Source organism: Mesocricetus auratus, unplaced genomic scaffold, assembly GCF_017639785.1.
Source record: "Mesocricetus auratus isolate SY011 unplaced genomic scaffold, BCM_Maur_2.0 Super-Scaffold_100022, whole genome shotgun sequence".
NCBI classification, from domain to species: Eukaryota; Metazoa; Chordata; class Mammalia; order Rodentia; family Cricetidae; genus Mesocricetus; species Mesocricetus auratus.
Genome location: NW_024429203.1, coordinates 28,427,724 through 28,455,469, shown reverse-complemented (window position 1 = coordinate 28,455,469; position 27,746 = coordinate 28,427,724). Strand labels below are relative to the sequence as shown.

The 27,746-nt window shown below is 41.4% G+C and overlaps 1 protein-coding gene across 20 annotated transcripts in view; it reads left to right on the top strand.

Annotated features, from left to right (window-relative positions):
* The first annotated feature begins 1,109 nt into the window (after positions 1-1,109).
* Ncam1 (neural cell adhesion molecule 1) overlaps positions 1,110-27,746 on the top strand; it is a 291,455-nt gene continuing 264,818 nt past the window's right edge. For 6 of the 20 annotated variants that reach the window (XM_040730282.1, XM_040730280.1, XM_040730281.1 and 3 more), the window contains exon 1: positions 1,112-1,501. In XM_040730282.1, coding sequence (XP_040586216.1) covers positions 1,450-1,501 — 52 coding nt within the window. In that variant the 5' untranslated portion in view covers positions 1,112-1,449. Of the gene's footprint in view, positions 1,502-27,746 lie in introns of all 20 variants that reach the window. The other 14 variants (XM_040730278.1, XM_040730273.1, XM_040730272.1 and 11 more) reach the window with 7 other exon arrangements.

Sequence of the window (27,746 nt, the reverse complement as noted above, 5' to 3'; positions counted from 1 at the left end):
TATTACAAAAGTGAATATGAAAGGTGTCTAGGGGAAGAGGGCACTTCCCATGGGTCCCTGGAAATCCCAGCATGTGGTGTGCTCTACTGAATCCCTTATAAAGGAGAGCTGGAGGGTGACAGATCAGCCAGCAGAAGGTGTTTTTTCTGACTGCTATAACACCAAGGAGCCTGCCCTTTAAAGCAAATGGCAGGGTTTGGGTGTATGGGTGAAGCTGGTCTTTCCTCTGTTGGAGGCTTTTGCTGTGCAAGGCTAACCTAAGTCAAGACACTTTCAGAACACACTCTGTATAGTCCTGTTCAGGTGCGGATGTGTAAGAATTTCACTCTGTCCCCGACCCCTTCTTTTTAACCAACAAGACTGTGTGACTAATGGAGGTCTTTGTGCTGGTATCTCAGTCATACTTAATTTTCATAGCTTTAAAAATGGGCGTTGTGCCCTGTTGAAGGAGAATGTTTACTGTTGCTCCTGTGCCATAATACCTCTAGAAGAGTCAGAAAGAGGGAGAGAGGAGGTGGGATTCCAATACTTCTAAACAGTTTCTGGTTATTTTTGGATATTATTCCTGAGTGTCTCTGCGTTTTCTTCTGACTGGCTTCCCCACCCCCATTTTTAAAATCTGAGATGTGCTATTGTGAGTTGCTCCCTCTGTGGGAAGGTAAACTTCATAGCCAAGAGAAAACAAACAAACAGCAAAAACAATCCTCTGCACAGTCATCTCTCTCCAAATTTCCAGTTTCCTTCACACACACACACACACACACACACACACACACACACACACACACACAAAATGAAGCCGTATGCTTCCTATTGCAAGGACTTTAGTAACTAAACGAAGGGATTACACAACTTTGAAAATCTAACGCCATCAAAAATTCTTTTCCTTTTTTTCTCTTGGTAATTATTAAAATGTTCAAATTCCTGATTAAGGAACGCTGGAGGGCAGAAGGATCTGCGAAGGCATGAATGAAGGAAAAGGGTGAAAAGAAATCCCAGCTCATCCTGGAAGGCTGCGCGTGAAAGAGCCCAGCTCCCTCGCTGATTCCAGGCCGTGTTTTGCAGGCGGCCGCATCTGCCTCCCCTGTCTCTTACCTCCTGGATGTGAGGAACTATTTGTGGTCGGCGTGGTGGAAGGACACAGTGAGGTTCTCACCTCCGCCCCCCGCCCGTTGCTCGCATCCCCAGTTCCATCAAAGCCAACCCGGACCAGCGCAGGGATCTCGGAGTTGCGAGGGTGCTGAGGCTGGGACTGTCACTCATTCTCCGCTCAGCGCGTGAACGCAGCTCGGCAGTGGCTGGCAGGAAACAATTCTGCAAAAATAATCTTACCCAGCCTGGCAATTGTCTGCTCCTCGGTCCGTTGCTCCGCCGCCGTCCACAGTCGCTAGCAAGGGGAAGGCACAGAATTTACCGCGGCCAGAACATCCCTTCCAGTGGCAGTTTACAATGCTGCGAACTACGGATCTCATCTGGACTTTGTTTTTCCTGGGAACCGCAGGTACATTTTTATTTTTAAAAAATTCTACATCGTGCTTGCTAATTGTCTGCTTACCCCTGTCCTTCCTCCTTCTCCCCGATGAGCACGGCTCTTTTGGGGAATTTGAGTGTAAGACTAAGACCTAGGCTTTTCCACTGAGCTGAGAAGGGAGCGCGTCTCATCGTCCTTGCTGTCCAGCCAAACCCGTGCCCTCCCGGACCACTGCCTCCCCGCTCAGTGGCGGCCGCGCACGCCCTTCCCACTTGTGTGCCCGCGGAGGTGGGACAGGGGTATGGGACAGGGATGTTGCATTGATGGGGAGCGCTGCTTTGCCTTCCCTGACGGCGGGCGTTGGGGATGCGCGGCTCGGGTGGTGCCGCCCCCGGGTTCGTCTTCCACCAAGAGGGGCTTGTCAAGCTTCGGGAAGAGTGAACAATAAGGCTGGGGCAGCTTTCTCCCCATCGTTATGTCCCGGGGTGTGATAAAGTGGGGCTCGCCGCCGCCTTCGTGCTCTCCCCCTTCTTCCCCGCCCCGAATAACGGTTTGTAAAATGGGGCAGCCCTGGGCAGCACCGCAGGGCCGTGTGGTCGTTCCTGCACCCCCGTGCAAATGACGTTAGTTTTTCATTTGCCAAATTGCTGGGTAGTTGCAAAGCCTGCCCTCGGCTGGGAGCACGGAGGGATGGGAGGGTCCAGCGCCGCGTTTTGACAGGAGGAAGTGCAGAGGGGCGGAGGGCTAGGAGGGCGTGATCCAGGCTGCCTAGTGTGTGTGTGTGTGTGTGTGTGTGTGTGCGTGCACGCGCGCGCGTGTGCGCGCGTGTGCCTTTACACGCACCGCGAGCCCAGGGTTACACGGTGTCAGTGAAGAATGGCAGGTAGCCAGCTGCCCGAGACACCTCGCCCCATTCTCCTTTCTCTGGGCGATGTTTCTGATCCTGGCAAAGTGTGAACAATGGGGTGCTCGGGAGAAAGACTATAGCAATGCTGTCGCGGGTGGCGGGGGCTGTGCCTCCGCCCAGAGATCCTCACATCCCGGAGGTGGGGGGGGGCGCATTGCATTTGGTCTATTTCCATCTCAGCTTCCCTGAAAAATTCTTCAGTGTGCCCACCCTCCTCTCCAGCTGCTATCTCCACACCACCCAAGGATTTGCGCTTTGGCGTCCCCATGGACTGGGAGGGGGGAAGAAAAGGGCTCTGGGGCCGCGCAGAGAGCTGGGTGGGATGGGCGGACAGCTGGGGCGGGGGGCGTGTGCTGCCAAGCACCAGCTGAAACCAGGCTAGGCATAGGGGACTGACTGCGCGTGGCTGTCATTTCTGCCAGATGTACCTGTCCTGGATCGCTGAGCCCTGAGTGGGGAGTGCACAGGGCGGCCCCAGGAGCACCCAGCGCCCCTCCCTCCGTGGGCAACTGGAGAGCAGAGCTGGGCCACCGCCTCCAGCCAACTCCGATCGGCGACCAATCAGAGCGGGGCTGGCTGGGCGGGAAGCCGCGAGAGGCTTTTATTGCGGCGCGGGTGGCGCCCGAGCTGCCAAGACGGTCTCCGGGTGTTCTAGCTTAACGGTCTCGCTCGCCTCCCGCTGGGAGAGACCCCGCCCTGATACTGTCCCTAGCTGCCTGGCAGTTTCTGAGGGCATAGAATGGGGACGAGATGGGCACCGGGACATGTCTTGATCCAGCCAGCTCAGGCTTGCTCACTCGTGCCTCTTTCACTCTGGCTTGTAGCATCCCAGATCCCCCTCCATGGCGCACAGTTGCGCCGCGAGCGCTTCGCCTGCAAGCACAGAGGACAGTAGTTACCAAGCTGTGGCTCTGAGCGCAGACGCGCGTGCGCTGACCCTTTGGCCAAGGACTAGACGATGGTCTGGAGGGGCGTGGCGAGGCGTGGCAGGGCGTGTCCTGACAGGGCGTGCCAACTGCGTCCTGGCTACCATCAGGCCCGAGGACTGGCAGGGGCGTTCCCTCTTCTGTGTTGCTGTGGGTGACCCCTATTAGTGTGTGTTTATTGAGACTTTCATTATGGCCAGGAGCTTGACAATGGAGTCCTGATCTTCCATGATGTGTCTTTTTAGGATCTCATGATGGTCTTCTCCATGATGGAGATGGGTGTAACCCTTAGTGTTTGGATCCCGCGTGGAAGCTGTGGGAGGGAATCCTACACTGGCATGTTCCCGGATGCTCAGGCAAGGCTGGCATCCTGACCAGTGTTCCCTGGAATGAAAGCATCCTTATTCTACCCGTAAGACCAGAGGGTGAGGATGAGAAAGAAGCATATACTAGACTGTTTAACAAAAGAAAAAGAAGTGTCTTTTTAAAGAGAATTTTCAATTAAAGTGTTGTTTTTACCAGTCTAAGGGAGAAAAAAAAAAACAACAGAGAATTCAAATCAAAGGGTTAGGAAGACCATAAAAGAGGGATATACATATATGCATATCCTCTATTCCCTTTTGACTGTAAATGTTGTAGGGTATCCACAGACAATGGTATAATTTAACTTCCGTTATTGGTGCGTATGAAAATTAGATATAAGGAGCGCAAACGCTCATGCTCCTTAGTGAATATGCTAGTGCATAACAAACGAATCAGGTGCTGCCCGGCCTCATTGTAGGTGTCTTCTGCCCCCTTAGGAATAAAAAGACAGGTTGCATAATTGCATAGTACATTTGAGTCGGTGGAAGCAGCGTTTGTTGGATGTTGGCTGGCGGAATGATGTGCCTGAATGATCTGAAAAGGTTAAAACACGTGCTTAGTTGACAATTTTAGTCCTTTGCTAGTGTAACCTGTAAGAGCTAAGGAATAGGTAGGAATGGTTTCCTAACAAAATAACGCCAGGCTAGTAAGAAAGAATAAACTGAGTACAAAGGTAACACACAACGGATATCTAACATCTCTTGGTAAACAACTGAAGATGCCTTTCATCAAGGCTGTTGTGAGAGCCATTACACAGATCTCTATTTTTTAACATTGATATTCATTTATAATGGGAAATTATAAATGAACAAAATTTAAAGAACCATAGCACAGCTATACTTAATATGGAAAACCTTTTACTCTTTCCAAAAATAAATGTTGCTGTCAATAATTTTTAGCATACTTAAACGCATTGAAATTGGCTTAGGATTCATTTAAAATGTAAGAAGACTAAAGACAAATGGAGATTATAATCCACAACTATGGAAATATGGCCCTGCATTTATTTAAGTTTTTCTGTAAGGTGGGTTTTATGTTGTTGTTTCTATTCAGTTTTTTGGGGGACAGGGTCTCTATATAGCCCTGGCTGGCTTGGAACTCACTGTCTAGACCAGGTTGGCCTTGGACCTTTTCAGGGTCCTCTTGCTTCATCTTCCCAAGTGTTGACATTATAGCCATGAGCCACCACGCCAACTTATTTATGTTCTTTTGGTTTTTTATCTTTTTAAATTTAAATTAGAAACAAGCTTGCTTCACATGTCAGTCCCAGCTCCCTCATCCTCCCCTCCTTCCCCTCCCCCTTGCTCTTGCCACTAACTGCTTAAGTCCTGAGATCCACCTGCCCTGCCAGGTTTTCATGTATCCCATGCTGGCCATGTGACCACCAAGGGAATGAACTTGGTGCTTTCTTTCTAGGTGCCTTTACCCAGGGTCTCTTTCTTTTTAACAATATTGTGCAAATAGAAGAACTTTGTATCTTAGGTCTTTGCTTAGAAAAACAGGTTTTCCCAGGTCTTTCCATGTTGGTTGGTTAAACTAAGAATTTGCTCATTTAATGGGTGAGTACTTCCCTAAGCTTGGTCAAAAATTAAGATAGGTAGGGCTTTACCTGGCAAAGTAGCCTAGTAGGTATAGGTGCTTGCTACCAGGCCTGATGACCTGAGACGGATGCCCAGAGCACACATGATGGAAGAGAGGGTTGATTCCTGAAAGTTGCCCTCTGACCGCCACAATATGACATGCATGTAAGAAAAAAATCTAGGCAAATGCCAAAAAACCATAACCCAACAATATCAGTAAAATTAAGGCGTTGATGTGTTATCTGTAGCAGATACTGTTATTGACTCCAGTCAGCAAGTAATCCAAAGGAGAAATTAGTTACACGGAGCCCCAGCCTCTAAGAGCCTTCAAAGTGCTTCCCTTTAGAGTATACTTATCATTAATTGGATTCTTCTGATAGGTAATCTATAACTCAATGTAAATAATCTCTAAATTTTCCTGTCACTGGGAACAATGTCTTAATTGCCTTTCAAAACAAATAGCACCATTTTGTCAGTCAGAATCTAATCTTTACTACGACAGATGTTTTCCTTCTTGCCAGAACTCAGTTTCTTAAATTATAGACAGCATTTGTAAACTTCACACTGCTTGAGATATGGACGTTGGGATTTCTGGTGCAACCACTTTATTTATTTTTAAATTATGAAGGCTGTGTTTCATATTAGCTTGATGAATTTTCCCTATTTACATCATCGGTGTTAAAGAACTATGGCCACTCTCCAGACTGCAAGTGGCTTCAGCGATGCTGGCAGACCTCCAAAGGTATTTTACAGTCTTTCTCAACTTTGTGGGAAGTGAGTGATTGAGTACCTGTTGCTGAAGGACATTTGATCTTTCTCTGACAATCTTGGGTCTGTGATGACAAGAGACCAGAACCAATTGGCAAGGAGGGAAGCAGGAGCTGCACCTGTCCCTGTCTATCTGCTGGCTGTCAGAGCTCAGGAGGAGACAAAGGCACTTGCAAGAGACTGTCCTGTCCTGTTGAAGTGTGGAGCTATAGAACATATATATCTGCTTTTTGGTGTAAAGATAAACATTTGCATGCCAACTCCATAATGGATAATTCTTCACTTTGGTGACCTAATACATCTATAGACTAAGGAATGTTAGGACTTTTAAAAGAAATGACAGCAAGTTATGAGCAGCATTTTTGCTAATCTTAAAACTCCATTATGAATTCAACAACATTGGAAGCATGAATCATCAGTAATGCTCATTTCAGCTATGAGTCAAAAGACCAAAGCTCAGATGCCTTTTGCTAGAAAGGAAAAAAATTGGAGTAAAATTAAACAGAGAACTGTGTATGCTTTTTAATATACTCCCCAGGTCTCAGCAATATTGTAAAAGATAACCTCATAGGAAGGGCAGAATTTCACAAGGACCCTCCTGAATCCTAATGATTAGTTTTTATGAGGCCTGGAGATTTTAGTATTAAAAATATTTTAGCAAGAATGTTTTTGATAATGCAAGTAGATTCTCTTGCTTCTGTAGGAAACTGGGATATAGAAGTCCATCTGAAGGTTATGACTATGGTCTTGTCACTACCAGCCCTTTGTGCTATTAACTCCTGAAGCTGATGTAGAGGGATGTAAATGATCTGGCATTGGCAGCAGTGCCATTGTGCCCTTTCATTTCATGCTGTTGAAATACTGTCTCTCAGCTGCAGATGCTCATTAGGAACAGTGCCTTTTGATGTTGGTCTGGGTGCCAAATGGCGGCCTTTCAGGCAGTTTCAATACATTGTACTTAAAATGCTCTTAGGCCATGTTACAGGCAGCCACTGAGTTAACTGATTTTTAGTTAGGTTGACACACACTTCTCCCTCCCTGTGGTAATAATTTAGCTTCTAAGCAATCAGGGACTTAAAAAAGTCTGCAGTGGAAGGACCTATGTCATATGTGGGGCATCAGAGGTTTTAATGGACCTATTATACATTCTTTCCATCTTGATAGATGTAATACTTTCTTGATTGCAAAGATCATGTGGCTGATGTGACTTCGAAGCCTTATGTCTAACTTGCATCCTACTTACATATTCACTGAATAGTTTCCGATGTGACGCTGAAAACACAGCAACATCTGAGTTCCCTCTTTTTTTTTTCTGTCTTGTACAATTCCTGAGGGATAGCATATACAAAGCCTTTGGTTGCCTCCATTCCATTGGTTTCTGATTACCTCATCATTTCACAACATTCCTGGTAATTTCACACTGTTGGAGATCCAGTTACATGTTCTCTTAAAAAGTGGATCAGATATGTTTATCAAGTGCCAAATTTTAACTATCAGCTCTGTGGGGAGTCACAGTGGAGTGTGATGATGTAATTTCTGCTGTCAGGGAAGCCTGCAATGAGTACTTAGGCTTGGAGATGAAGAGAGGTACCCAAGCTGTTTTGAAGCTTCAACAACCTTGAATGGGTTGTGTTCCATCTTTCAATTTCTTCTCCTATGAAGTGGGAAATGTTAGTATGCCTGTGTGTTGGAGTCCTGACTATTTTGGAGACTACAAGAATTCAATGCAAGTGAACTGTGAGTATTAAATGAGGAAAATTGATGTATCTGGAATTAGAAAAATTACTTATACATGGTGCTCTGTTTTCTGAAGATGTTAACAAGAGCATTGGGAAATTATGGCTTTGGTAGTGATCAGAACTGGACTTGAAGAAACGCTTGCTAAGTGTTCCAGCACTGCCACATTGGCTGTGAATCCTTTAGGGAAAAGTGGTTTGATCATAGATGGAAAGTCATCAGTACAAGGATGGATCTAGGTTCCATGGGCTATGGAGGTTACAAAATTGTGACCCTCTGTAAGAAAATTCACAACCACATTGCTTTTGCAAGTATTTAGAAAACACATGACCATGAGAAGACATTACCAGAACACCATCTCTCAGAATCTTGGGAGGAGCTCATGTAATTCATTGCAGGTCTCTGGAAACCTCTGGTCTTGCTTTAGCAATTGTGCTTTAGCTCTACTTGCTTTAGAATATAGGTGAACAACTCCAGCTTGTTGAACATGGACTTTGTACCAGATGCATTGCTTTCAAGCTTATAATCATGTATCAAAATCAAGGTTATTTTTATAAAGAAGCCACTTGACCTTTATTTTCCAGAGAGTCTGAAGTGAGACCCAAGGTATTCTACGATTTCTCACTGCAAGTATTATTGTAAATTACTAACTCGAATAAAATAGAGTAATTGCTATGCTTATTCAAATGAATAAGACATAAATACCCTACTGGCTGGGCAGTAAGAAGCCCTGCCAACTAAAGGTGACTGGGAAGGAGGCTAGAGAATTTGTTTTAAGTAGCTAAAAGCAGATAACATGGCACATAATACTAATTATTATATCTTAATTATCTGTATGTAATTTATAGAACCATTGTATCATTTGATCTCCATATCACTTATTTGGCAAATATCTACTAAGGGCTTGCTCTGTGCCTGGTTTGGAAGCAGAGTGGTTAGCTAAACATACCGATGATGTTGGTATGCAGCTTCTAGGATAAAAGTGCAGAGGAATACAGCTATTAAACAAGGAAAACACATGCACACATTTATACAGACATATTGTACTAAAACTTAAGGAAGGGGACAGGGAAGAGGAAATCTACTTCTTATTGGATGGTTGGAGACATGAAGGCAGCATTTAAACAACTGTCAAATAGAAGAGACAGATGGTATTCTCATTTTAAGGCATGACTGATGGCCTGCTTCGAAGGAACAATGCATAGCAACAGGCAAAGCCAAATTCCTTTATCTAATAAAAATTCCTAACATCTTGAGGTCAAACAATGTCAGAGATTGTGTCTGGTTTCAGTTCATAAAGTCAAGAGGGACTTTATGCCTCTGTTTTTAGAGTTTTCCATCTTACAAGTAGGGATATGATTCTATTTTTTGTTGTTGTTGTTTGCTGTTTTATTTTTTGACCACAATAAAGGAAGCAATCAATTCTTCCCAAGGCTCCCTTGAGCTTTGCTTAGGAGATGAGTTTGCCTTCATGAGATAGAGCAGGAAGAAGAAATGATTCAAAAAGAGCAAATCACCTCAGCAAAATATATGCAGCTATGCTTGGATAGGACCAGAGACTAGAAGAAAGAAAAAGAAAACCTGAGAAAATTATTTATTGAGGCATGGCTGGCCCATAATTTCTATGCATTGATTGCATCTACTCCTTTTCTAAAGGATAGTTTAAAAACATGTAGCCTTGGAAAAGACAGTAACAAACTTGCCTTCTGTGATTCTCTACTGACTGAGTCTGACCAAAGGGAAGAGGCATAGTGGAGGGACATTGTAGGGAGCTTTGGGGTTTACACATCTGCTAAACATACTGACACTGTGCAGGTTCTTGCTTTTCTGAGCTTCTGGCCCCCTGCAATACTGAGCTCCTGATGCCCACACCACCTACTATGTTTTGTTGACCTTAAATAAACAGTAAATACTCAATAGGTGCTTTTGAAGCATTTATTTCATCTTGAGGCAAGAGATTTTATCTAAAAATGTTTGTTTAAAGATTGTTTACCGTGCCTGGCTTGTGCATGACTCTGAGAGGCTGAAGAAGAGAACAAAGTAAAATTAAGACTACTATTTTGGCTCTGTAGAAGCTTCTATGTGGTTACAAAGAAAGTTCTAACTTCGTTTCCATAGTGAAGTTATGAAAGGTGCTCTGTTACTAGTCCCTAAGCAAAGGATCCAGGTCACGAGTACTAGGATAGCCAGAAATCTCCTTGGTTGCTTTTAATATCTGAAAAAGATGTGGAGGACTGAGAATACAATTCAGGTCTCTGGGTACCACAGGTCAATTGGGAAAAGAGGATCTGTTTCCCCATGGAAGGAGATGGGACTGGGGAGAGAACTGTTATAAGAGGAGTGGTCACATTAAAGTATTAAATGCTGGACAAATGAGATGTGTATGGCTTCAGATGTGAAACAGTCATTAAAAACAAATAAACATGTTTGAGACGATTGGGAATAGGGAATGAAGCATGTGCTGTGCTGGACTTCTTGTGAGATTCACTCTAAGTTAGCAGAAAGATAAATTGGAACAACCAATTGGTAGAGGAATTTTGGTTTTATGTAGCATCTAATGCAGTGGTTGGACAGGCCAAATAATTATTGATAAGATTTATCCTTGTAAGAGCAAATGCATAATGAAGACCTAGAGTCTGAGAGAAGACAATGCAGATAAATTGAGTCAGAGACCAGCAGAGTCCAAGGAAAACGGTGGATATGTGTATTAGGAAGACTTGAGTACAGAGAGAGAAAACTTTGGGCTTAGAGTCAAATAACTGTGATCTGAAATTTGACTCTCTTCTGACTAGCTCAATGATTCATGGACATAACTATCTTCTTTGAGCACTGCTGTCTCCATTTCAATAGAATAAAATAAGAACATATGCGTGAAACTCATGATAAATGAAAGTACAACTCAACCCCTTATCAAGAGAAATGTAGTTGAATGTTTTTATAAAAAGTCATTTTATTTGTACCAGTGGGGCTGTTTGGTCTGAAGAAAACCACCATGGTATGCTCTATAAAGCAGCTTCTTTTGAAAACTGATTTGGCTTTGGAGATAGGTCGTGGACACAGGTGAGATGTTGTTGATGGGGAACCAAAGTGAGGCTCATGGTATCCAAAGTTGAAGATGCCTGAGAGAAGCATAGTTCCCTTATTTTCATCATTATATTTTTAATTTTGGCGGACAGGGTCTCATTTTGTAGCCCAGGCTAACCTGGACCACACTTTGTAGTGCAGGCTGGCCTAAAATATGAACTTCTGAGTTCTTGGGACTACAGACATAATGCCCAGCAAGAAAGACTGAGTTTTTTTTAGTTGCAGTCTTATCACAGTACCGTTAATGAAATATGGAAATTAGAAATTGTCAATTTTAGAGAAAATTTGAGCAGCCTAATATTATTTATTTTCTAAACTTTGGGTAGTGATATCTGTGTGGTTGGCTTCTCTATACATTAATAAAGAAGAAAGACAGGGAAAGGTGAAGGAAGAATGGCATGCAACAGTGGAGTGGATTAGAAAAAGTATTTTATATAGTAGGTCTTGTGAAACATTTGCTTCTGGGGTGCGTGCGTGTGTGTGTGAGCGTGTGCATGCATGTGTGCATGTGTGCGTGTGCATGTGTGCATGTGTATGTGTGTGTGCATGAGTGTACACAATATTTGACCTGTTGTGATATGTAACTCAGGTCAAAATACTTTGACGGAAAGCTATATGCCTGGTGAGAGGATGAAGCCATCTGCAGCAGGAGTTAGAAGGTACAGGGTAGAAACACGTTGGGCTTTGAGGGAGGGAAGAATAAATGATAGCAAGACTACTTGGGTTTCTATTGCTGTGATGAAGACACCGTGACCAAGACAACACTTATAAAGGATACATTTAATTGGGTCTGGCTTACAATTTCAGAGGTTTAGGCCATTATCAACATGGCGGGAAGCATGGTGGTGTGCAGGCAGGCACGGTACTAGAGAAGGAATTGAGAGTTCTACATCTTGATCCCCAGGAAGCAGAAGAAAACTGTGTCACTAGATGTGGCTTGAGCATATTTGAGACATCAAAGCCTGCCTCCACACTGACAGGCTTTCTCCAACAAGACCACACCTCCTAATAGTGCCCCTCCCTATGGGCCAAGCACTCAAACACGAGTCTATGGGGGCCATTCCTACTTAAACAACCACAACTACTTACCCGAAAGCTACTCAGTTGGCCACCTGCAGGGGAGGGAGTAGAGAGCAAGAAGGGAGGAAGGAGGAGAGAGGGAAGGAAGGAAACAATTCTATGGTAACCTGACTTCAGAAAGTTTGTCTGTTTAGAAGCAAAAAGACAAGTGGAAATACCAGAAAGCATCCAGAGCAAAATATGTAAACTGTAACACAGCACTAGCAAGATGAAGATCGCCTGGGAACCAGAAGTGGTTGGAGAACTCTTCCCAATAGTTGAGAGGAACTTTAAAGGAGGGTTGGGGGTGGAGGAAAGTGGGTGAGACAGACTGGTACATGCACATTTGGGAGGTATCTGTATGGAGCCCAACTAAAGAGGTGATGAAGGCAGGGGTGGTAGGAGTCTTGCTGTTTTTATGGCAGTAGACAGAAAGCATAATGAATCATAATCAGAGCTCTGTGGATTTTTTCTCATACCCAGAGGTATTGATGTAGCATCCAGAATGCTGCCCTGTCTATAATTCGGAAAGTAATATGGAACAATCTGGAGGGAAGCAGATCCTAGTGGTGTGAACTACAAGCTTAGATGATTCCCCCAATGTGAAAGGAGGGTGAGAAAGTGGTGGGAATGACTATTATTTAGAGATACAATCCCAACTTTGTAAAACACAAGAATATCCTGTTCACTTTTTCTCTCATCAAAACTGGAAGAGGAGAACTTACATTTCATAGTGCTTAAGTTTTCTGTAATGAGAATGTAGTACTTTGTGTTCAGTTATAGAGCAAATAGCACTGTGAAAGGGAGGGCAGCAGTTCTCAGGTGACTGAGAGTGTGAGGAAGGTGAGCCCGTGGCAGAAAGTTAGGAGTTGTTCCAGAGGAACACAGTGATCATAAAGTTGTTTCAACTGAGCAGAGATGCCTAAGATCTTTGGAATCAAAGATTAAGGAATAAATGATATCCAAGACACTTGGCAGGAAAAGACATGGAGGATGCTACAGGGAGCAAAGATGTCATTGGGGTCATTGTCTCCAGACTGACTGTGCACCAAGAGGAAAGAGCTAGAGAAGAAACAGTTAGTGAAAAACCTTCTCAACGGACAAAGGGACAGATCCGCACATTTGAAAATGATCGCGGTCAGGGATTCCCACAGCTGCTGTTGTTGATATTATGAGACAATGAGTTTTGCATACAGTCTCTCTGTCTTCTTATATAGTCACCTTGGATAGCCATAACCGTTATTTTTATTATTTTATTATGTATATGAGTGTTTCTGCCTGCATGTATGTGTGTGCATGTAAGTGTGTGCACTGTGTGTGTGCCTGGTGCTCACTGAGGTCAGAGGAGGCTGTCCAATCTCATGGGACTGGAGTTACTGCCATCTTCGAGCTGCAATGCAAATCAAAGTCCTCTCCAAGAGCAGCAGGTACTCTTATCCACTGAGTCACTTCTCCAACCCCAGAACCTGTATTTCTATAGCTCTAACAAGTCTTTGTGACTGCACATAGCAAGTTTTTATATTTCCAATGTATGTATGTATGTATGTATGTATGCATTTGTTTATTTATTTATTTATGTAATTGAGACAAGCTCTTACTATGTAATCCAAGCTGGCCTCAAACTCAAGATCCTCCTGCCTCAGCCTCAGCAACTCTGCTATTACAACCCATAGCTTTAGTAGAATCCCTGGGACTTGTGGTTTCTGATGATTGGATGTTATGTTTCCCACATCAGATCAGCTAAGGAGTGGCAAGAGTTGTGACTGGCTACTCTTTCTGATTTAATAAAAAGAACACATTCACTTTAGAATGTTTACTGATTACAAGAGATAGTGTTAAATACAAGTTGAGCTGACATTATTGTACCAGGGTGACATTTAGGTGACAATCTGCCAGCCCTCAGGAAACGTTAGCCAGAGCAGGGTCTTTATTTTGGGTGGAAACCATGGGTCTTTAGTTTCAAACCTTCTTTTCAAGCTGTAGTTCTTTCCCTTTCCATGACCTTGGGCATTAGTTAATCCTTCTGACACTTGGTTTATTTATATGCGAGGCAGCGATAATAATACCTGCCTAATAGGGTTATTGTGAGGAGGAAGTGAGGTAATTCATATAACTGTCTGGTACATAGTGATCTTGGCAATTTTTCCTCTTCCTTTCTTTTTACTAAGGTTCCCAGTGAAGGACTATGTAATTAGTGTTGGGTTTAGGTATTGATTATAATTAAAATCACATTTTTCCCATTTAGTTTTCTTTTCCTGAGAACTCAGGATCACCAGAGGTAGTTGAGGTAGATATACCATGGTGGATTACAACACGATTTTACTTAATGTGAAAGCAAAGTCTAGGTGATTTTTTTTACTTTGAAAAAGGTAGAATCTTGAAAACCAAAGGGCTGGGGAAATGGCTCAGTAGGTGAAGTGCTTGATGTATGAGATCCATAGTCCAGATCCTCACCACCCATGTGGCTGCACACACCTATGCCCTAGCGCTGAGGGGAGGGAGGACTAAAAACCAGGAGGATCACTGGGGCTTCCTAACCACCAGCCTAGACAGAAAATGACACTCACCAGGTTCAATAAGAAATCCTGTCTTATGGATCAAGATGGAGAGTGATAGAGAAGAACAAACACCCAGTGTCTTCTTCTGGTCTCATGCATGTGTCAATGTATACACACATGTATACAACAAATAAAACAGGCATAACCATATTGGTGTATGTATGTTTTTCTTATTATTTTAATAGGCTTAATATCAAATATGTCTATTTGCTGTGTTTGTGGAGCCATAAAACTTAGGATGTTTAAATAACGGTACTTGCTAAGGACTATATTGGTGACACTTCACCAGTCTGGAAGTCATTTGTCTGGCAACCATACCTGTTTGGAAGATGAAGAATGAATTGCCAAAATAGATATACTTGTCCCACAGGAATGCTATTACATCTATATTTAGAGAATCCATCTATTCTTAATCAACGTCCTAGCTTCTTCTTCATTTATAAGGGCTCTGAGGTTTGAGTTTGAATCAAGAGAACATGACTATTAGGGATATGTACATTTTTGGTAAAAAGATGTTATAGCTTGGCCAAAGAAAGGATTAGAAAAAGTAGGTAAATCAGACTACAGATGAAAAAACTTAAATAAAAAAACAAAAAACCCCCACACATCACAAAATGCCAAAGGAGTGCCTATAACTAAACATAGTTTAAATTAATAGGCAAAACATAGAATAAATAGGTATTTACAGTATAGTACCAGCTGGAAGAAACAATTATGGTTTGCTACAAGTAGCAGGTGTCAGTCACATGGGTTTGGTCATTTGAACATGTGCCTTCATTCTTGAGCTGTGTGTTAGATATTCAGAGGGGTGTGTGTGTGTTCAAGTTTCCATAGAGTTGGAAAGACAAAGCAAATCTAGCCCTGAGTACCCATGTCTTCATGAACTGCAAACTAGGGGGGAAAAAGACAGTACAATTAAAACAGCTCACCTGAAAATTCACTTGTGATACAGATATACTCGAATCCCCAAGGATTTAGGGTATACATTATTTAATAGTTCACTATTCCAGAGATACTTTGTCATATAGCTGTTTTTCAGCTTAATTTGAAGTTTATAGCAGTAGGAGAAAGTGAGTGTCCTGGTTAGGGAACCTTAATGGAGGAACTACTTATAGCAGATTGTCCTGGCATTAAGTGGATGGGGAATTTTCTTGGTGTGGGAAGGCACAGACCACTCTGGGCAGTGTTGCCCGGGCAGGTCATCCCAGGAGGTATAAGAAAAGTAGCCCTGCCCTGGATGCTATGACATACTTTGGAGATCCCCCATGAAGGGCCTCGCCCTCCCTGGAGAGTGGAGTGGGGGGGTTGAGGGGTTGGTGGGAGACAGGAGGAGGAGGGGAGGGAGAGGTTGCTGGGATTGACATGTGAAGTAAGCTTGTTTCTAATTTCAATAAAAAATAAATAAAAAGAAAGAAAAGTAGCTGAGTCTGAACCTGAGAACAAACTGCACAGTGTTCCTCCATGGCTCCTGTTTCAGTTACTGCCTCAGTTATCTGCATGGAGTTCCTGCTCTGACTTCCCTCCATGATTGACTCTGATCAGCACGTGTAAGCCAAGAAAACCTTTTTCTCCTCAAACTGGTTTCGGTCATGGTGTTTGCTACAAAATTGGTTACTGGGTCAGCCAAGACTTCTCTGTTGAGCTAAAGTTCATTTTAGATGAAAAATCCCAACCAGGTTATTATTTGGAATTGCTTAGTGTTATTTTTCTTCTTTATTGAAATCAGTTTTATTTATTTATTTGTTTTTTTAGCAAAGAGATATGGCTGCATAGAACTTGAATAGTTCTGTAGGATTTGGGGTAAAGTGCATTAGGCCCTTGTCCTAGCCCTCTTGCCCTCCTGAGAGCTCCTATCCCTTCTTTTGACCCCTCTGAAGTATCCTCCTTCTGTATTTCTTACCTCCATATTTATTATTTGTCAGTCTTCCAGTTTAAGTATTATTTATTGCCTTTGTCCTGCCAGGGATTAGGGCTTACACATCATATTTTCACCTACATCTCTTTCCCCATGTCTCACAGGATACCTACTTTTGGTTAAACCAATATTTAATGTTTTGTAACATTTTAACCATATGAACGTTTTACAGTTGAGCCTTGAATAATGGCATCGTTTTTGATTACTTTCTTATATAATAACTTTATGTGCTTTCAGGAATCTGTAATGGGTTCAGTTTTCTTTGATTACCCTTTCCTTTCTCTTTCCTTCTTTTCTCTCTTTCTTTCTTTTGTTTGTGTTTGTTTTTTTGTTTGTTTGTTTTTGTTTTTGGAGACAGGGGTTCTCTGTAGCTTTGGAGCCTGTCCTGGAACTCCCTCTGTAGACCAGGCTGCTAAGACAGCCAAGGATTATTAGCATATGAGGACTAAAATGATAGATGAAACATGATAGGAGACACCAAACATAATAAACATGAGTTTGGAGGACAAACATAATGTAGAGAGCAAAGGAAAGTCTCCCAAGCCCTCTGAAATGTAAACAGTTCTGCACCAAGAAAGACAAGAGAATGCTACCGAAAGAGACATTCCCACAACAGCAAAGAGCTCCTAGAATTCAAAAAGGTTAGCAGAATAGAAAGTTCCAGGAAAAAAGAAAACCTCAGAAAGCAAAGGGAAATATAGAGAGTATTAAGAACAATTATATAAGTAATTTAACTTCTGAAAAAAGAATAAAAGAAACAAAGAAGGAAAATCTGAAGTAAATAATTTAAAAACACCCCTCAGGACTGGAGGACATAAATTTCCAGATTAAAATAGCCCACAATAATATGAGGAGCTATGAGTGTAGGCTTGGGTAGCAGGAACTTCGGGATGTTAGATGGGGAATATCCTCTCTACTCATGTGTACATGGGTTTCCTCTTGGCCTAGCTGGTTTAAGAAATTTCATCAGTCAAATACCTGTCTTTCTCTGAGTGGAAGAAATGTGTTGGGTGCATTTTCCCTCAGGATTCCAGTTAGTCCTCTTTTTGAGAAACAGCACATTTGCCCTAATTAATGCATCTTAACCCCTCTGGTATAACTTCGGAGTCTACTAAAATGCAGATAGAGAAGATACTTGGCTGCTACTCCCCCCCCCTGTGTGTGTGTGTGTGTGTGTGTCTTCATGGGCATGCACATTTAGGAAGTTGAAGTTAGTGGTAAGAGAAGTTCCTAGTGGCCTGCCTAGGTTCCTAATCACTACAAGCCAACAAAGGCTTTTGAAACCTTTTGTCCCACACATTTTAGTGTAGATTTGATGAGATGGAAAAAAGCTGGCCAGCAGAGTTCATTATATATACATATATATAATCTTTTTATTTAAATTAGAAACAAGCTTGCTTCACATGTCAATCCCAGTTCCCTCTCCCTCCTCTCCTCCCTTGTCCCTCTACCAGTCTCCCAACCCCCCAACCAATAAGGTTCCCCAGGGAGAGTGAGGCCCTCCATGGGGGAATCTCCAGAGTCTGTCATTTCATCCAGGTTAGGGCCTAGGCCCTCCTCCATGTGTCCAGGCTGAGAGAGCATCCCTCCATGTGGAATCGGCTCCCAAAGTTCATTTGTACTCTGGCCGAATTCTTAAAGCAATAGATAGATGTTTGGGGGTACAGCAAAGACAGAGACCCTCAAATAGGCTCATGTAGGCAACTTCAAGAGATTGACAGTTCAAAGTGTGAAGGCCAGTCATAGGCTTTTGAGGAACTTTTATGAACTTAAAGTTCTCAGATGACTTCGGGGTGGCCCTCAAACTGTACATTCTTTAGTTTTCCTTGTTCAACAGTTCTTGGATATAAAGCCATGGGCTTGGCAGCAATGCTGTGAACCAGAAGAACAAGTTCATGTCTTTGCATGCAAATGGCCTCCTCTAAGACTTGCTAGGCAATAGCGGATTTACTAGAGAATTTCTATTGACCTAGTATGACTGGAATAATTCCTGCGATCCACCAAGCTATCCTGGGAGTTGGAGGTAAAAGGAGGGTGCATCCAATAAGTTTGTGAAGGCTCTAGACCACATTCTAAAGTGCTTTTGATTACATTGTAGTATCCATTCCTGTGTAATGAAACTGAAACCTTGAAGTGTTAGGAAAAGATAGTAACACACTTATTTGTTCATCTCTCAGATTATTTTTCCTTTTGTGTATTGAACTTTGAGCTACTTATAATGTCCAATTTTTTATTTTTAAAAATCATCCATAAATAGAGCAGAGATAAAAGGGGGATTGGTGTGTGGTGCTATTTGAAGATAACAGAGGGAAAGTAAGTTGGTTAGCTGTCCTAGATTAGGATTGGAGGTCATTTTGAGCTAAATTGGCTTTGAAATCAGAATTTAAATTGCCAGTCAGACTTAATTAAGATAACTGGGTATGAAGGCCACCCTTATTCTTCTTCCGTTTTCACAAAAAGAATGTTTTTATTGTGTGTGATTATATAGCCAAACTAGACTCTAGGTATTAATTTTTGAGGAAAATATTTCACATGGTAATTGACTTAGGAATTTAAAAGTTGTTTGTATGTAAATAAGAAACCTACATAATCATTTATTTGATTTTCCTGTGGATATTTAGGGTAGACCCTTCTAAAGTCACTGGGAGGCAGATAAATACATAGCTCTGAATTGTTCTTTTCTGCTCTGCACAGTGTTAAGAGTACAGCCGACATCTCAGACAGTTACTCTGTTCAACCGTAATAATATGTGTGGGGGTGGAGCTTGCTTAAGGAAGCGTGAATTTCAAATATGTCAACTGCTTTACAACTCATCTATGCTTCTGCTTTAATATTGCACCCATTTATTTATTGTGGCCTGTGCGTGTGCATGCGTGCGCACATGTGTGGAGGTCAGAGGACAACTCAAGGGAGTTGATCTTCTCTTTCTGTCATGTGGGGTCCTAGGCTTGAACTCAGGAGGTCCAGCTTGGTAGACTTACTGGGCCATCTTTGCAACCCCATCTGTGCATTTGCAAATACTAAACCTTTTGTTTGTGACAACACTGTTAACTAGCGTGCATAAGAGACTTACAGTGACATTGTTAATTTAGTTTTCATTTTCGTCTTCTTCTATAGACTAAAACAAATTAATTAGCACTTTAATTGTTTTGGCAATAAATTTTAACCTAAGATTGAAAAGCGTAAAGAAAGAGAAGAAATCGAATCTAGAGATGCATTTGGCAGTGTGCACCTAGTGGCCTGTGGATAGGAGACTGATGAGGTGGACAGAGATTCACAAGGAAGCAAACATGCCTTCATTGCTTTGCTCATGTCCCTGAACTGATGCTAACCTTCATCTTGAGAGTATACAGATTTCTCTGGTAGATAGAGTTCCACATCCTGGGATGTGGGACTGTCAGCCTGGGTGTGATGGGTTTGACATTGGCAGTGATTGGTATTGAACCAAATATAGTTTTGGAATAGCTTCACTGAAATTCTTCCTCTTGTATATGAAAACTATATCTACAGTTTTTACAGAAGAACATAAAATCAAGGTTTGATGCTTAATACATTGATTTAAAAAACCCTCATATCTAAAGTAAGACATTTGAGTTACTGATAATTTGTTGTTGTTGTTGTTTGAAACAGTAATTGGAAATGTCAGGTAACTGGATGACTGGGTTTTCTTCATTGGGCACTGGAGGTGAAATCAAATGATAAAGCCCATGAAACTTTCGTTATGGGTGGCTTACTGATCATGTCTGATAGGCTTACATTTGTTTCAAGACTCCGGGATTGGAGAGGTGGTTCAAAGTCCTGCTGCACAAATGTAAGGACCAATGTCCAGTACCCTAACCCTAACCCAGTTCCAGTCCTCAGTACTCAAATACAGACCAGACTTGGTGGTTCACACCTGCAATTCCTATACTCCTAAGGTGACATGGGAGGTGGAGACAGGAGATTCCCTAGAAGCTCATAGGCCTTTGACCTCCTCAGGTACTTGCACCCACAGTCAGGAGTGTGCACAACACACACACACACACACACACACATACACACACACACACACACACACCTCTCACACCACATGCCTCTGTTTGAATGAAAATGGCCCACTCAGGCTCATAGGGAGTGGCACTACTTGAGTGGGATTAGGAGGTGTGGACTTCTTGGAATAGGTGTGGCCTTGTTGCAGGGAAGTGTGTTACTGGGGGTGGCATTGGAGTTTCAAATGCTCAAGCCAGGCCCAGTGACTCACTCTTCCTGCTGTCTGCTGACCTGGATGTAGAACTCTCAGCTACCTCTCCAGCACTGTGTCTGCCAGCATGCCAACATGCTTACCACCATGATCACGATAGACTAAAACTCTGAACCTGTAAGCCAGCCCTAATTAGATGCTTTCCTTGATAAGAGCTGCCATAGTTGGAGTGTCTCTTCACAGCAATAGAATCCTAACTAATACAGAACTTGATACCAGGGACTGGAGTGTTGCTGTAATAGGCCTGACCAAATAATTGTTTGGAGGGATGTGAACTTTGGGACTTTGGATTAGGAAAGCAGTTAAATACTTTAAGCAGGACTCAATGAAAGACTGTGGTGCAGAGAGTGATCTGAACTGTGGGGTCCATCTCAAGGCATTTCAGAGGGGAAGAATATTAGTAAGTAGCCTAGAGACCATTCTTATGATATTTTGGTGAAGAATGTGGCTGCTTTCTAACCTTGTCCAAAAAGACAAAACAAAACAACAAAATAAAACAAACAAAAAAGAACTTTGCCTGAGGCTAGATTGAAGAGTCATGGATTAATAGCTTTGGCAGAGATTTCCAGGCAGCCTAGTATTGACTGTGTTGCTTAGTTATTAGTGGCCACACTTATGTGGATTTTTAATGAAAAGGAGCAAGTTGAACAAGGAAAACTAAAGAATGTACAGTTTGAGGAGAAAAGGAGCACCAGAAAGTATAATGGAGTCAAATCCAGTGCTCAAGGAGATAAAAAGTTTAAAGAAAAATCTGATGCTAAATAGAATAAAGGGAGTGGTGACACCAGAGCAAGACCTCACCCAGCTAAGCTTCCAATTTGTGAAATGGAATTAAAGAAAAGCTTAGGGCCAAACATGATACTCTCAGAGAGAGAGAGAAAGAGAGAGAGAGAGAGAGAGACAGAGACAGAGACAGAGACAGAGAGAGGCCCTTTAATAGAAATAATATATGAAATTTGTGATTAAAAAGTATCTTTAAGGTCAGGCAACAGTGGCACAAGCCTTTAATCCCAGCCCTTAGGAGGCAGAAGCAGGCAGATCTCTGTGAATTCAAGGCCAGCCTGGTCTACAAAGCTACGCAGAGAAACCCTGTCTCAAAGAAAAATATTATCTTTAATGAGTGTGTATGCATATGTGATCTGTTATATAAATATTTAATATTCTTTGTGATATTACTTTATTGAACGAGTTTTATTCATTTTTCTTGTTAAAATAGTCTTACATTGAATGTAATAATTTGGAAAAGTCACAAGTTTTACAAAGGAGCATAACATAGGTGGATTACTATTAAAATGTAATTTCTTAGTTTCATTTTGGAATTTATAGTAAGTCATACCAATAACAGATTTTCCCCCAAAGATTTATGCCAAGTGAATTATTTAATATTTAAAAGTGAAATCAGATCCATGAAAAAAGGTATAACCTAATCTTGTTCCATGCAAAAGATTCTCCCAGATTTGGAGCAGAAAATTAATACGTAAGACTCAATAGTTGGCCATAGTTTTAAATATGACACAAAAGGTTTAAAAACCTAAGTTGTCATTGTTTACAAAATGCTGGCAAATTAGAGCTAAAGTGCCTGGCATTATTGTGTGATCCTCTGTTTAAAAATAAACAGAGGAAATTATTGTCGAAACCTCTGGGTTTAGAAAAGCTTGTTGGTGGCTCTTCACATCCTACTAAAAAAGCAGGCAGTCTTTGCATATTAATCACACTGTGAAAGGAAGCTTGCTTTATTTGCATTGTGTGAGCATTAAGAGGTCCAATAGTACGCCTGAGGGAAAAAAAACCGGGGGGATTGTAATTGTTGTTCTCAAAAGAGTTTTTATCCCATTCAAGTGGAAAGGCTGAGTACTAGAGAATTAGTGCAGTGTTTGGTGGAGGAAGAGTCCCTTTTGGCTGCTGTGTTTTATGTGGTGCAATCCCGGTGTGCCAGGATCCAGGACTCTGGGGTGGAGACCAAAGGGACTCGTGCTTTTATGATGCAGTTTCTGTTTTCTAGATCTCCGGACTTTTTAAAGCATTTTCTCCTTATGCATCTGCAAAGAGAATGAAAATTTGAAGATATGTACAATATTGAAGACTCCAGATCAATCAAACAGGAACCAAGAAATAGGAGCCTTAAGTGTCAGCTGTTGAAGGTGGAGATGCAGGGCAGGGGAGACACTATGAAATTAAGTAAATTACGTATAAATATTTCTCTAGGAAAATACAATCTGCTTAATGTCTTGAAGATGTAACTTGCTTCCCCAAATGATTTTAAATGACATATTTGAAATTCTCCTAATAACAATGGTATCCTTTACACATCATTGTGCTTTAGGACTCATTGGCTTAGTGTAAACATCCAGAATATACAGAAATGTTCCTGATGCAATGGAGGCATCCCTTAAGGTTTCATAGGTGAGCTATTTCGGCACATCTCTCCCTTTGTTCTGCTCGCCCCCAGGTATCCCTTCTGGCTGGCAACATTTCTCTCAGCCACTATGGTTTCTGCAACTCACCAGGTGCAATACGTATTTTAGATGTTTAATATACTTCATGTGGTTTTAGGTTTTTAAAAAAAATATTTTGCACAGACTGTGACATTTTCAATTAGATTTGAATTTTAGAAAGGGGCAAGTGTGCTATCACCTGCATACATAGATTTTACAAAAAATTTCATATGTCATCATAGAGACAAAGCTCATTTCTTTAAGTGATTTTGTTAAATACCAGAGGGTAGCTGAATCACTCCAAAGGCCATAAATACATGTTTTACTGAAAACATCTCTGCTTCATGGATGTTTGACAATTCACAAAGCTACTTGTTATTGGCCACTTTCAGATTGTGCCCCCTTTGGGTATTTGAAAGCAGAACACAAATCCCTTGGTGATGCTGTTTCTATTTTATTTGAATTGCTTTCTGTGGTGCTCTTCTCTTTGCTAATTCTGTTTAATTTGGGTGTATATATGGAGTGTTTCATAGACATTTGGACTGAGTTTAGATTACCCTTCTGAAGAATGGAGCCTACCCTGTAAGAATATGAAAAGATAGGGCCACAGAAACTTAGATGGTCCACGAAAAACACATTTTGTATCATTCAAAAAGATTTTGATAGGTTTCATCAGAAATTTGTTTTCAAATAAATAAATACTTAACTGATGTCATTCCCCTCATTTTTTGTTATTGATATCACACAAGGCCAATCACAGAAAATTTAGTTGGTGTTGCTAATTACTTTTTATCTTCAGTTCATAAATCTGGATCAATATTCATTCTACAAAACAAAGTTAGTTCCCTTGGGCAGTAACACAGCAGTGGATTTTGTAAAATAGGAACAAGGAAGTAGAATCATAGGAAAACTGATGGGTTGACATTGGTTTCTTCAGGTTACTGAAAGGGTCTTTGTTATGATTCACCATCCCAGTGACTGGGACCTTCTGTTTCCTGGGAAAACTAGTCTGTTTTGGAGTCTGCCTTCTTCTCTAATGCCTCATTTGAATTATGTGGCTCTAAGCATGAGTGAGTCCATGCTGGTTTGGTTTGGTTTGTTGGTACTCAGTGAAGGATTTCAATCTAACATGGTGGAATCCTGTGATTTTTTTTTGTTTAACAAACAACTTTTATAGTTTATAGTTACTAATTTGAATTTGAACATATCATAATTTTCGTAAATTAAAAATAACATTTTGATAAAATATTGTATAAGTTATAGTATGTTATAAAAATGTGGGATGGAGCTGAGAACATAGTTTGATGTTAGAACACATGAAACTTGACTTCAATTCCAGGACAGTATACAAGTATAGATTTATACAGATATAAATTTTTATTTCAACATGCATGTATATACTTGCATGTGTGTGTATAATGCATCAAATATTTTGAAGATTGTGTATTTTTTCATATGAAAATAGTGTTTACCAACAACAAGCTGGCATGAAAAGGCATGTGATCATTTCCACGCTCATATCAAGTATTGACAAGATGGAACACCTTTCATGATTTAAAACATGAACCAAAGTGGGAATAGAGACCTCCTCCACCAGAGCATACTTGAAAAGCTCAGACTTAACATCTGAATGCCTAGAGACACAGAGGTCCAGAAGAAGCTATCTTCAGCAATCAGGACACAGTGAATCAAATCCATGTGAGATACCACCTCACACCATGTAGGATGGCAATAACAAAAGAGGATCACAAGCTTCAACAGTGGTGTGGAAATATTGGGACCCTTGTATACTACTGCTGGGGAAAAAAATCTGGTGGTCATTAAGCAGACTTACCATGTGACTCATTAGCTTCCTTCTGTTAGAGATTAAAACACCTGTTTATGCAAAAACTTGCCCAGCAATTGTATGCAACTTTATTAACCATAATCAAAAATGCAAGCAACCTAAAGGTCCTTCGACTCATGAATGTGGTATAGCTACACAATGAAATATTATTTGGAAATAAAAAGGAATGAAATATTGGCATGTGTCACAACCTTGGTGAGTTTTGAGTCTTCTTTCTTGTCATGTAAGATCATTAATTGCATTAGCATTTATTTGCTTATAACTTTGAAGGTTTATTTTCACCCTACTACTTGTTAATATTTACCCATAATTCTTAATAATGCTCAGCTTATGTGCATGACATCTTTATGGGACTACTTAAGATAATTTTATTTATATTTATGAACTACAAGCATGTTATGATTACTCCTGGCACAAACCCACAAATATCCAGTTCTTCAAAGTGTCTCTGTCTTCTAGAAGAAGGAGAACATGTTTTTTATAAGTGCTTTTTGACTGGAGTATATTTCCATTGTTACTTTGCAGACTTGTTAGAGAATCAAAATATACAAGAGAATCAGCCATTATCATTGTTTGAATGTGTGTGTGTGTGTGTGTGTGTGAACTCCTGACCTCACACATGCCATGCAAGCATACTGCCACTCAGCCTTTACCAAGCCCTCTCTCACTTTTTATTTTAAAACCCAAGCTAACCTTGACTCACTCTGTAGTTCAAGCAGGCCTTGAATTTGTGATCTTCCTAATTTCAGCCCCCCCAATAGCTGGGATTGTGAGCCTGAATCACAAGGGTGACTCTCATTGTCTCTGAAGGTGCATGTGGTAGAGGCTTAGCCTCCAGCTTGGGAGGCAGCCAGAAGTTCAAGAGGCGAGGCTTCCTGTGAGGTCTTTGGTTCATGGGCGTTCCCTTATGGGACACTGGAATTCTGTTTCCTTGTTCTTTTTGTCTCTCACTTAGCCAGGAGGTGAATGGTTTCATTCTGTTGCATGCTTCTGTCATGGTGTGTTGTCTTCTCTTAGAGGTCTAAAGCCAATGGATCCCCCAATGGAAGACTGTGTCCTCCAAAACTATGCCTAAATAAACATTTTTCCCCTTATAAATTGTTTGTCATGATAGATAGTTCACTGACATACCTTGTTCACAAGCTAAAGGCTTCATGGTAAAGCTATAGTACAAGCTTACATCTTTGACATTGATTATTGATATTGTCCCCTTACCTCTACCACTTCCACACTTTAAAGTTTGATGCCCATTCTTTGCATATGGCAAAACAAACAAAAGACTAAATTTCTCAGATTTTACAGTCTTTTGTGATTCACAGGAGAAAATGGTTCCTTTATCCTAAATGTGTACTCAATATATGTGTTTGCATTTTGTAGGGAGGCTAAGATGGTGGAAGATGTTTTTTCTTGGCATGTCAAGCAAATTCGATGATCTGAATAGAGTATAGATTGGCTAGTACTGTAGTTATGAATATGAAGATGGTTAAACACATTGTGGGTGGCATTTATTGCATTTGAAAAACCCTGGGTTGCTTTTCTAGGGCACTGGAAAGAGACTTTCTGATGGGACTGTTGTTTCTCTAAAATAGGATAAACACACCTTTGTGGCCATGAGCTAACTGGAGGTTCTAGGTAGATTGTTTGCAGATTTTCTTCTGCTAGAATGCTTTCTAAAACATGTGCATTTTGCTACTGCCACTCTTAGAATCCTTTGAGGGTCCACAAGAAGGTCTGTAACCTCCAGAGACTTGAGGAATTTCAAGGATGTCTTGAAACTTCAACTTACTGAACTTACTTCTTTAAAAGAGTTGTTGCAAACATCTCAGATGAGAGTCAGTCCTTTAAACACAAGACTTGCTAGATTTACAGAGATATGAATTATGATTATGCTATAATGAAATTAGTTGAATCCCACTCTCTCATCTTTTAGAGTGGTTTTATATTTGTTAAAGACAACAGTGAGGTTTTATGTCTTTTCAGACATAAGTATTTTATGATGCAGGCTACTCAAAATCTATAATATTCCCCCATCAAAGAGTTTTTAACTTTTGATTGGGAATTGGGTTGAATTTGCCAGTTGAAATGTCGTGTGTGGTAGATCTCTTGAGGTCCAACATAATGAATAGTCCTAATGTCTTCTGTGGTGGTTAGCAAACTTCTTGAACATAGATTCCCAGGCCAGTGCCCAGTTGACTCCAACTAATTGGCAGGATTCTTACTGGTCATTCCTAGACTGTGTGTTTTTAAACCTTTGAGAAAAGTGAAGGAGGAACGGATGTTGTGGTATCGGGTTGAAAACAAATTCCAGCTAGCAATGTGTATGCCTTAGTGGGTCAGCAAGAACTGATAATGTTGGAAGGTGAAATGCAGGTGCCCTTCTCTTTAGGTCAGGACTTGGGAAATCAGAGGAAGCCCAGGGGCCTGGGAATGACTTGAGTAGAGAGTGTTTTGGAAAGCTGAACAAAGTGTCCTTCCCTGGGAAGTTAGGTGAGACTAGAGTCTGGAAATGGAATTGCTTTGGAGGTCATTGGAGGTAATTAGATTAAATTTGTATTCTGATTGTGAGAATTGAAGGATTTAAGCAAGAGGTACTGCAGTCCTAGGAGGGGCTCTCTGATGAGTCTGAGGTCCTTCACGGCCAGGAAATACACATGATAGAGGGAGAGATTGAGTCCCTCAAGTTCTTTTCTGACCTCTGCAAGAGGCCCTACAAGAGGTTGGTGAGTTTGGTGAATGACTTGGATGGTTATGGAGCAGAACAAAAAATTCTTAGGACTTACAGTTCAGACCAGGGTCTCGAGAATAATGAATGTCACTAGTCACAGGAAATGGGAAAAAGGAAGAGAGAAACTTTTTT